This window comes from Podarcis vaucheri, assembly GCF_965113315.1.
Source record: "Podarcis vaucheri genome assembly, chromosome: 7".
In the NCBI taxonomy this organism is placed as follows: Eukaryota; Metazoa; Chordata; class Lepidosauria; order Squamata; family Lacertidae; genus Podarcis; species Podarcis vaucheri.
The window spans coordinates 38,423,185-38,435,510 of NC_138765.1; the positions used below are offsets into that span (position 1 = coordinate 38,423,185).

Genomic DNA, 12,326 nt, shown 5'->3' on the forward strand with positions numbered 1-12,326 from the left:
ATGTATATTTAAAACACAAAGAACTCAATCATGAACAGTTTAGCTCTTTCTTTTCTGTAGTAATGAAAGATACAAATGTGGATTGTTTTTAAATATGTAGAAATTGGGAGTTAATTTAGAAAAAGAGCTGTGATAATTTAAAAATAAAATATTAGATTTTTGCTTCTGCTAATTCCCCTTCTCCCTTTGAAACAGTTGTAAGGGAGGGGCGTCTGTTGTCTGCTTTTAAAATATATCCATTTATTCACCTCCTTAGAATCCTTTGCTGCTTATTTTCTTAAAATGTAGGCAAAAGTCAGGAGTGCTACGTTTTTAAGGTGTAGCCTGCTGATTTCATTGAAGATATTACCATCCTTGGGTGGTAGATTTTTCAAAGAGAAATATCTGTAAATTGGATTTGTGATATAACTGTGGTGGAAATCTGTATATGTTCCAGTTTGTATAGACACTTGCTTTATATTCTTAGAAATTCAGTTGTGAAATATATAGATGAAGCCCTAATTTTAAGGGAGGGTGTCAATAAATAAAGAGTTATTATTTATTTCGTGGTTTTGAAGTATATTCTCTCCCCCACTGAAAGTGGTTTGAATTAAGTATAATTGATAGTCAGTCACTTTTTACCATGTTAGGTTTTGGGCATGAGTCAGTACTCTGAACTTAGAATTTCTTAGCCATGTAAAACAACGAAGGAGAGAGAGAGAGCGCGCATATATTTCTGTGGAGTGGCTGATTTGGTTTTGTCTGTAACATAGTATTCTTCCTTCGTTGGGGAAGCTAAGCTAAAGAAAGGTTTCTATTTTATACATCTCTTGATGTGGTACAGGCAGTTAAGGATTCATCCAACCAGTTTAGAGGTTGTACTTTAAAATCATTAAGGTGCAGACTGGACGGTTGCCTGGTCCCTTTTCCTTGTTCCATGAGAAATGCGACAACTAGCTTGGCACACAGATGTTGCTGTGTGGCAACATTCTTTGACCAAACAGTTGTGTGTTAAGCCTGGTTTAAAAGGGAGCATTGCTACAGAGACAGCCTGGCAATCCCATATATATATATATATATATATATATATATATATATATATGAGAGAGAGGAGAGACAATGAGATGTTCATGCAAAGATGGAGCTTGCCACTGTCCCTAAGTGGGAGATGCCTCAGTTGTTCTTGCAGTTTTGCACTGTCTTATAGCAAATTATTTTCCTTTGTCTGAAGAGGGTGGGAACCAGAGTTCAAATATGAGCTCTGTAAATCAACGTATGGGGAGGTGGGAGGGGGAGACACCTAAATCCCCATCTAGAATCCCTAGGTCCAGCTTGCGTCTTTTAAAACCATGCTCTGGGTGTTTTTGGGTTGCAGTTGTCTTGTGTGTTTGTGATTAAAATGTTTAGCTTTCATGTCTTTTTAACATATCACATACATTCTATAGAAGAGAGTATGCATTTTATTTTTTATTTTAAAAAATGAGGGTGTGGATATGCATACTGTTGAATGAGGGAAAATGGAAACCTTTTGTCTTCTGTGTGTCTTTACCACATTGGTCTCATGGTCATAAGTGTGAAAAAGTTTAAAATGGGGAATTTATTGCAGAAGCAGTGTTTCTTCATCAAGCCTACAATAATTAATGGACATAAATCACTTATTATAGCAGGAATTGATAAAATACATGGTTATTATTAAATAATTTTTGTAGATTGTGTTAAATAATGTTTCAAACATCAAATTTCTATACACATTTAATTTGTATAATGGTTTAGGAACTATATCCATTTTTAATTATGTACCATTTTTATAAGGCCAAATGTTTTAACAGAAATGAACAAATTAATTCCAGCCGTATCACCACCTATTTAAAACTTTTTTTTTTGCTCAAGAGTGATTCCTTCTCTCCCCCCCCCTCTGCTGTCAGAGGAGGAATAGTATTTGTTTCTCAGTCTAATTATCTATTTAACAAATGATTCATTAATTTCCAATGGTATTGTTGCAATTTGTCTTATTTGAATTTAAGAGTCATAGGTGACTGTCTTGGTGCAATGTATGAGATAACTATTTAAAGTAGACGCCTGAAGTCTCAGATCTGTTGATTCTTCCAAATTGCCTCGCCCCACCCCACCCTAATGTATTAATATCAAGTATGGTATTTTCATGCTTGCTGCCCCTTTGTTTGATACGCATTGATCATACCAGTCTGGGAAAAATAGGTTGTAGCTTTGAAAGTTTGATTGTGACAAAGTTCTTCCAACCCTTCAAATGCTCAGAAAGAAAATTATTAAATGACATTTTCAAAAGTGTCGCAGTGAGTGAGCGTGTCCATCTCCTGGTTCTGCATTTTGCATCTCCATTTAACTTGGTTATCATATTTCAGTGCTTGCAATATACCGAGAAGGCTTTTTCGAAGCAGGCGTTGCCCAGCAAGTGGGCGTTGGTGTGTGCAGATGCTGAACACTTGGTAGATGGAAGGTGGGGTAGTGGGGAAGCTTATAACTCTTGGCTTTTTTACAGAAACTGCAAGATCTTTAGTGTTTCCAGGGAAAAGAATCATAAGCAGGTACATGGGATTGTCTCAGGGCAAGAAAAATGAAGTGGTTAAAATCAGTTGTATTTTAGGTCTGGGGAAGCTTTCAAGCTTAAAGAAACAAAGCTAAAATGAACCAAAGAGTGTGAAATGTGGGCAGCAAAGAAGCTTTTAAAAAAATGTGTTTGAGCACATGCACTACATTTTAATGTAGTTGCTATGAAGCGTATAGCTCCATTTGCAATAGTACAAGAATATATGTGTCGGTAAAAATCCAGCTATGAAAATGCTTCTGAAAAGCTGCAGATGAAGCTTTTCTGACAGGGAGCCAGAGGGCTGACTGTTGAAAAAAAAGGAGAGATATCATGTGAACAGGAGTAACATGGGGAAGACAGAGGAGCTGCCTTTTCAGCCTAAGAAACTCAGTAGGACAGAGGATCAGTGACAGTGTTAATTGCTGGGTGGTTTTCTTATATATTTTAGAGGGGCTATTGGTTTTGGTTTTGATATTTGAACGGCATTCCAGGGAAGCTGTTCACTGATATAACTCATTTGAAGCCAATGATTCTACACCAATGGTGGGGTTTTTATCAGCTAATTTATGATGGTTTTTAAAGTGTTTCTAATATGATGAATGTTAAAATCAGACTTCTTTGCAATGGCAAAGGCGCAGTGTTGTGTCCAGGTAGACACTAGAGATAGATGGGGTATGTGTGTGTTACTTTTTCTTTTTTTCAAAAAATAAACTTCTCCTTGGGTAACAAGTTTATGCATGGCTATTCAGAAGTAAGCCCTGTTGAGTACAGTTGGGGTTTACTCCCAGGTAAGCGAGTATAGGATTGTAGCCCAAGTCCCTATGGCTCATGAAGCTTCTCTTTGTCTTTATATTGGGAAACAGACTCCCCTACCTCTTGTATTCCCAAAGAAAGCCTCTTTCCATTGATTTTTCATAATTTCCTAACCCTGCTTGAATGCTGAGAGCTAAGGCGGGGTCCTGGAGTAGCAGAATTGTGCTTTTCTGCCCCTTGTACCTGAGGACAGTGCAATAGCAGAAACCACAGCTACATAAAAGAAGGAAGGGTGAAAAGACACATCTAGATTATTTTGAGGTTGTTTGAGAAAGAAAGCATTAATGTTGCCTCCTTGAAAAATAAAAGGCATATGTGTAACTTCAGTACTAAAATGGCAGCAAAAAGCAATAAAATGGCGTCACGAGGAAAAATTAGTTAACTAGCCTGATTTCAGGGCGTTCCCCTTGCTCATTCTGAGGAAGATGATTCTTTTCAGTTCTGCTTGCTGCCAGTTATGACCATCATTTTTCAGTTTCCATTCTAGAACCAGAAATAACTCCTTTTCCCTTTTCTATACCTTTGCATCCAGTTTTGAGCAAGTGTATATGGGAGCCTCTTTAATGGAAAAGTATATTTGAAATTATCTTTTTCTTATTACGGCATTTCTCTATTCTAAGAATAAACTATCATTTAAAAGGACTCTCTCTGTGTGCCTCAGAAGATTAACCTTTCTTTCAAAAAACCATGCTTTGCTCCTTAGAAGCATCATATGAGTTCCTGCAACTTAATGCGAGGGGACAGGACATCAGTGGAAATGGTCAATTTGTGGTTTAGAACAGGTGTTCTATCGGGGTGCCATACACAGTAGCATATATCCAGCTATAAGTATAATGGCGTGCCAATGCTCAAGATGGCTTGTCATAGCATTTGAAGCACTGGTCCCAGCATTTCACTAGGTATAGTTCAGCCAGCACTTAGAATGTGGAGTTACAAGAGCTTGCAGAACTACTTACAGAACTGACTTTGTGAAGTCTGTATATTGCTGAGCCCAGAGGAAGGCTGAAAGCAGAATGTATACTTTTAATGTTAAAATTAGTTTAATTTTTCTGTCATCACCATTATTGGTTATAATAATCTCTGGTCCAAAAAACACAACAACTGTGACAGAATTACTGTCCGGAAATCTGTGACATAGCTTGGTAGTAATGAAACCAAATAAGACAGGGTTTAATTTCTTTGTTTGATAGTAAACAAATATTCATTGACCCCAAATTTAGGTCCAGGCTATCAACTGGGACACAGACCTTCAAATGATGATAAGCTTCCAATATGTAGTAAGAGAGGTCTTTTCCTGTCCCTTCTGCAAATTCTCAGCTATGAACTAAATTATTTTGTCAAAAATAATGGTCATCAAGAACTGAGAAGAATATTGTTGGAGCCTTGGAGCAGTATGGACCCTCTGCTGATAGTGAAATATTAGGTGAAAGAAAAAACAAATGCACTAATTTTATTTTTATTTTTTTCTACATATTTATGCAGCTCAAACTTTGAAGTAGTATTACATGGATTTATAATTACTCTCTTTAACAGATTATTAACTCAAAGTAGATTTACTGCCTGGTGGAGGTGGAATTGACTCCTAGAGACAGCTCAGAACTGAACCTTGCCATGCACTCATATGCCCCATTCATATTGCATGCATTTTTAAAGCTTAACAAGTGTCTGGTGCCAAGTATGAAATGTCAGTGTTAATATACATTTCAACAGAAATAAATTACAAGCAGAATTAGATTAAATCATGATCGACTAATGGTACCCGTCCCAATGCTTTGAGTTAGAAATTTCAATTTAAAAAACAAACAAACTGATGAAGTTATTTCAGAATTTGAAGGTTAAAATGGCTGCCGGCACCATTGCTGCTGTTGTTGTCTGAAGCACCCTCATAAAAATGGAGGTCAATGACAGTAAGATTAGTCCCTCCTCCTCCTCCTCCTCCTCCTTCTTCTTCTTCTTCATGTTTGCATGCTTTCTGCATACTTACTGGCAAAATTGCCATTCCAAATGGCATTGTCTCATATACCAAACTTATTCAGGGTGGTTAGCTCAGTTTGCTTTGGATATCCAAACCCTTCAGCTGGCACCCAAATATTAAATGAGGAGCCCTTGTCAGATTTCCAGTTGTAATTGAACTTCTCTTTTAAACATCCCCGTGTTGGGTCTGATCCATCCTTCATGGCCGCAGCTGTATCATTGTGGGCTGTATGTATCTCAGTCTGAGCTTTCCTGAAATGAATGGAGATGACCCAGCAGTCGTGTTTGATGGGTTGCGTCCATTGTCTGCAGCAATGCAGCTATTTGAAGCCTTGTGTGAGGACTGTGATTCCTTCTCTATGCACATGTTGGAGTTTTACTGGGGTGTACAAAATTCCAAGACCTCCTCACCTGTCAGCCTTGTTCTAAACTTGGTTTAAAATTCCCTTTCTAATTTGCACATCATTTAGTTTCAAACAAAAGAAACGACCACACTTTTATATATAGTTGCTAAAACACATTTACGAAGCTTGATACCACATGTGGTATATCATTTTGTTGTCAAGTTAGAGAGAGCTGCTGCATTTGCTTTTTTATTTAAGGGTATTCTAGATGCTCACCAGTCTGCAGTGCAGTTCAGTGCAATAAGTCATAGTGAGCTGGTTCAGGTGTAATGCCAAACCATGGTTTGGTGTGATAAGAGCAAGCCTTCAGGGAAGTCGAGGCCATGCTCCCTGCCTTTTCCTCCCACCCTCTATGCTGTAGTTCCTTCTCTACTTCACTAAGCCTTTATTCGGCACTACAAATACAGGCCATCATAAAACATCCATATATAAAATAAATGTTAAAATATATACAAAAACAGTCATGTAAAATATGTAATAACGAGGGTTTTCGTTGGAGTTTCTTCCCGCTAAATAGTACCATTCACTACTCTTAAGAGATACTATTGACAAAAACTCAGCTATGCTTGCAGTTACTTCTGAGTCAGACAGATAGAATCTGATATTTTCATTGTGCAGTGATGTTAGACTACCCAAAAACGGGGATAGCACACATTTGTGTAACTGGTTGTAGAATGGACAGTATTAAATAATATGTTCTACAGTGTCTGGTGCATTCAATGTCTATTTGAGAGCCAGTGTGGTGTAGTGGTTAAGAGCGGTAGTCACGTAATCTGGGAAACCGGGTTCGCGTCTCCGCTCCTCCACATGCAGCTGCTGGGTGACCTTGGGCCAGTCACACTTCTGTGAAGTCTCTCAGCCCCACTCACTTCACAGAGTGTCTGTTGTGGGGGAGGAAGGGAAAGGAGAATGTTAGCCGCTTTGAGACTCCTGAAGGGGAGTGAAAGGCGGGATATCAAATCCAAACTCTTCTTCTTCTTCTTCTTCTATTTTTTATGGGGATGTTTAAATATCTGTCCTTGACAAAAGCTGAGGGGAAAACGTTCAGTCGGGCTAACATGAAGGCCCTGTGTTGGAATAGAATTATTAATTTTGAAATATAAGTGCCCCTGTTATCTGTTGTATTTAAACCATAGAACTTGGGGGAGCAATTTTTTTTTACAGCTGACCCAATGTTTTGTTTTTCGATGTCCCTTAATCTGGTTTGAATATTGTGATAAATATATTGCTCATAGTTCCCTCTCTCTCTACTCCTAGTTTGTGGCAAACTATAGTTCACCCTAACCCAACAAACCTAATATTTACATTTGCCCTGCAAACCAGGGTTGCAATCCATAACCAAATCACAATTTGCTAGTTTAGACCAAACAGCAAGTGGGTTCCCTCAAACTAGGAGATGGATTACTACATTGGGGTCGTGTTTCAGAAACCCAAGACTCCTTCACAGTTTATTGTAGTCTCAAATCATAATTTGGTGTTATATCTGAACAAGCTCAACATCTAACCCTTCACAGTTTTGTTACCTTAAGAAAATTCTGGAAGAAGGTCTTTGGTGATATGTACTTGGTAGGGCTGGTCCTAGTCGTTTTGCCCTGCATGATTCACAAATTGCAGCCTGGGATCCCTTGCAATGCTGCAAACAATCTTGGGCCTGCCTCTGAGTTGTCTTCTACTTCTTTTAGTGGCCCTGAAAATAATGCCATACCAAACAACTGTGTTGTTAGTGCAGATGGGCTGTCTCTTGGTTTTTTGCTTGGTTTAACACCCTGTCCACGACTTCCTGCTCACCATCTTTTCTGCTCTATGATCAGCATGTTCTACTTTCCTTGTAAAGAATCCTCATACAGAATTGTCTCTTCCCACCATTGCCAAATTAACCTGAATGCTTTAAGAACCAGAATGATGTCAGAGTTTGTAATCCAATTATGATTTTGCATATGTAACGAGAACAGCCCTGAAGCTAAGTTGGCATACCCTGCAGGTGCCTTCTCTTCAATGTAAGTGTCTTGATTATTGATTCCAATTTTTTATTTGGAATATGGTTGCCTATCATATTGTATTGTTTACATTTCAAATGCTACAGCTCTGATACTAAATATTCCCCAGAAAGACATATTTCCCCCAATTTCTCAGTGGCATAGAAGAGACACCAATTTATCTACATTTTCAGTAATGTTCCATGAAGTTCTGATGGAGCCAAAAAAAGGAGAACAAAATTGGAGCTAAACAAAATTGGAGCTGTTTGTGCTCTGGCTCCTTGACCTTCACTAACAAGGACTGTCCCTGTTCATCATCTGCTGGCAGGAACTGTGCCGTCTAGCAGTAGCATCCTTATTTTGCAAGCATCGCCTAAGTGACTGGCATGGCCTGTTTGCAGGTAGTATATGTTAGATGGGCTCCTAAAGCATTTCCGATGGAAAAAACCAATCTTCCCTGCCTCTCACTCCTATGGTGGTACCCTGTCTTTATGTGTGCTCTTTTTAAAAGCAGCTTTTCAAACTACGTTTGTTCTTGTTCAAACACATGCATGTGCAAAAGTGTGCACTCCTATGGTGGTACCCTGTCTTTATGTGTGCTCTTTTTAAAAGCAGCTTTTCAAACTACGTTTGTTCTTGTTCAAACACATGCATGTGCAAAAGTGTGCAAAAGTGACATCAGAAGGAGTGAAAACCATAGTTTCATTAAAGGATCTCTCCTAGTCATTCCTGAAGATGACTAGGATTGAACCTGGGACCTTTTGTATGCAAAGCATGTGTTCTGCCCATGCATTCTGCCCCTTTCTCCTAATCTTAGCCACTAGAAGGAACCAGAAAGTGATAAACTGGGCATAATTAAAAACTGCAGCCAAGTAGTCACAAACTGTTTATGCCACAGCCAAATGATCTATAATTGTCACCTTGGCTTTTCAGTAGTCCTGCTTGTTTACTTTGTATCAAAGTTGTATAAAGTATCTAACTACCTTTGTTTTAATTTATTAAATAGGAAGGACTGAACTCTGCCTGTTTCTTAACTGGTCTTGACCATTCTGATTTTGTTTTTAATCTTCTCTCTTGCATATTCCATGTAATAGTCTTTATTAATCAAACACACATTCTGTGTGATGTGCCAATTTCTTCCCGCTCCCACTTTAATACTTTATTTCAGGATCACTTCACGCAAATCATTTTCAGTTGGAATGTGACACCAGTCAGATGTGAAGTGTTCATGCATGCACTTTTTGCAGCTTCTCTTTTTCAAAATCCAAGCAAATTGGAGCCTAATCTTTTTCCCAATTGTTATTTGCACCTAAATTGTGAGAATAACATGAAAAGGAGAAAATGGCCAAAGCTGATGTGGGATGTACTTGTGCAAGGAAGAGAGCATTTGCCCTTTAGCATGAGAGCTGTTGTAGGCATTCCTTGGGTCTTCTCTAGAATACATGAGCAACTGTGCAGGCTAGAAATTGGCTTTTGAAAATGCTGATCTACTTGGAAGTCTGTAATAGGTGTCAAATCAAAGACTACATTCGGTGCCACAGTCTACATGTGTGGAGTTAGAGAATACAAAAGGCTTTGAATTTAAGCAGTTGGAAATTCATGAAGCCGGTTGCTAAATGGTAGGGACAGTCATTTAAAACAGCAAGCTGTATAATGAATATTGGAGAGATTTAAGGGGGGGGAGGTTGCATGTCTGAATGTTTTGCACTTGTTGGACTTTAGGGTGTGATCCTGGTTGGTGAGGTTCCAGTGTCAAGGGTGGAAGATAGCTTTTAACCTAACTGCAGGTATTCCTGGGACAAATGCGTCCTGGTTCACTCATAGAAACTGAATTACAACCCGAAGCTTTCCAGAAGCTTCACATTCCTGGGGAAGATCAGTTGCAATGGGCAAGCTGTCTTTCAGGAGCACTCTGCCATTACTGTGCTGCTGATTTTTCTAATTGAGGAATCTCCAAGAAGCTGGAATTCTCTGGACAGAGGTTGAAACCCACTATGTTAATTTATGGGAGCATGGGGAATCTTTGGCCTTCCAAATGCTGTTGGACTCTTAACTCCCATAATCCCTAACTAACCATTGGCCCTGCTGGAAGTTCGATCCCAGTGTCTTCCTGAGAGCCACAGACCTGATGTATAAGCTACTTATTGAACTTCGTTAAGCTTGTTGGTAAATGTTTTAAAAAGCAAATTACATAAATCCAAATTTGAGGCTCCATTTAAATCTTCGTCATTTTTCCTATTGCAGTTTCTGTTATTCGGAATTGCTGTTTGCTTCCTTGACCCCCTCTTGTTCTGCCTTTTACCTATTCCTATGATGGTGCCTCATTTCCCCAAGTTGTCTGTTCATGTTTGATGGGAATGTGACTGGGTATAAAGCCAGGGTTTAAAAAGCAAAATAGATGGACACAGCAAATAAAAGAGTAGCTGCTTTTGCTGTTCTGGATTGATGGTTGGTCTGGCTGGCTGGCTGCCTGCTTGGGTATGTTCCCCTGTGAATAAATAAAGTGGAAAGCAGAGTGTGTTAAATCAATGACAGGTTGTTAAGCCTTGCCCAGAGAATTGGCTGAGGGCTTGGGCTACGCTAAACTCTTCCCAAATAATGTGATAGATAAATAATACAAACAAAAATAGAATAGCTTTGGAGTTCAGCTATTCTCATGCTTTAGCTGGATAAGTGAAAGGATAAGCAATTATTTCTGGCTTCTGCCGTTCAGTCAACTTGCCCTTTTTGGAGTTATTTGTATGTTTTCAGGGACTGGCCTGCAGCTTGTGGAACCAGACCATGACTTTTTAACTCTTCCTTGTGATCAGGCAAGCTTAATGTATCTTCACTGGCATCCAGAGCTTTCATTCTGGTTCTCACAAACCGGAAGAGAGGCAGCAGGTGCTGCAGTGCGGAGCCGAGAGAGAACAGAAGCAGGGCACTTTGTAAAGAGTTAATGCAGATATATATTGAAAGGGAAGTCTTCAACCTCTTTCATTTTAACATGGAGCTTCATGAACATCTTCATACCAGGTAAAGGTTGGTGTAGTACCAAATGTGTCTGAATTTAAATGTCAAGCCAATTTCTGAATCTTTTTCTTTCACTTTTTCTTTCAACAGGGATTCCTAAAAAATGAAAAAGATAATGCTTTGCTGTCTGCCATTGAGGAGTCCAGGAAACGGGTAAGTTGGAGAAGGGCATATGGAAAAGTCCTAAAATTGAAACACCTCTTCAGTAGAGAGGCTGAATCTCAGAGAATTCTGCATTCTAATTGGCATTGCAACATGACAGATTTGTGGTTATACTCTTCTTCATAGCATGAGTAGCTAGTGTGGTTCCTCCTGAGGTTGTTGGACTCCAAATCCCATCAGTACAATAGAGCATGACATTGTTGCCTGCTTTTGCTCTACAAGTGCAAGAGCTCTCTCCCATGCCTAGTTTTAAAACCCTTTCAGAGTAATGACTTCACACCTTGGAATTGAATAAACTGTATAGACAAATACTTTTCTGTAATAAACCCAAAGTGAGTGGAGGAGTGGGATTGCTGCTCCTGAGTTGATTGGCTCTTGTGCCATATGGATGGGCTCTGTACAGAAGAGTCAGTGGAAGTTTGTGTCTGGCCCTAATGCCACAGTCTCCCAATCTCATCCATGGTATCCATTCCTTACTTGGCTACATGAGTAGGGCTAAGATTACATGCATTCAGCTGAGAGTTATACATTAGTACTCTGTGAACATGAGTTAGGCGCTTGCTTATTTTACTGGTTTGCCTCTGAAATTCCCTGCATTGTGTGCACACTCCCAAGCATAACTTTTCAGTCCCAAGAACTGGAAGCTTTAAATAAAAAGAAAGCTGAGAATTCTCAGCTGCATTTTGCCTCCAACACCACACTCTGAACTTTATCTACAAAATGTTGGCCGACATCCAGCACTGAGCATCATCTACTGAAAGGGCAGGGTGCAGGTGAAAGGAAAAGCTGTATGTTTCTGTTGTCGAAAAATGAAATGAAATCAGTTGCATAACTGACTTTGCCAGCATTAGTAGTAATTAGCCAAAATAGATCAGGCCCCAGCTAATGCTGGCATTTGGTCTTATACCTGCTCAGCATGCTAAGCAGATCACAGTGCCAGGAATTTAGCAAGGCTCTCTTGGCCAACTGGGGGCTCCTGTTCTACCACTTGGAAATTGTAGCTTTCCTTGTAATTGTTTGTAACCATGAATAAATGATAAAGTATCGTCAGACCATAAGAGATTTATTAATCTATTTATTCCATTTATAACTCGCCCTTCAATCTGAAGGTTCCAAGGGAAGTATACAGCCAAAGTCAGTATGAATTAAAAAACAAATAAATAAAATATGGCATTACATAAAACCAATAAACATCATAAAACAGCCACAGAACAGCAGAACAAAACCACTTGAAGAAGTGGTTTTCAAATCTTCCCCAGATGCCTGTAGGAAAAGATGTGTCTTAAATATTAGTTGAGGTGGTGTCTTAAAATATTACTGGCTCCACTCTTATAGTTGAGCGCTATATTCAGGGCATTAATTTGACAGCAAAATAAACCCCTGTGTTGTCTTCCTGTAATTTCTGTTTTAAGACAAATCAGAAGTCAGCTGAACAGCAAA

The 12,326-nt window shown here is 39.1% G+C and overlaps 1 protein-coding gene across 3 annotated transcripts in view; it reads left to right on the top strand.

Annotated features, from left to right (window-relative positions):
• NUP93 (nucleoporin 93) overlaps positions 1-12,326 on the top strand; it is a 72,022-nt gene that overhangs the window by 31,733 nt on the left and 27,963 nt on the right. For all 3 annotated transcript variants that reach the window (XM_082233470.1, XM_082233471.1, XM_082233472.1), the window contains one exon: positions 10,815-10,877. In XM_082233470.1, coding sequence (XP_082089596.1) covers positions 10,815-10,877 — 63 coding nt within the window. The remainder of the gene's footprint in view (positions 1-10,814; positions 10,878-12,326) is intronic.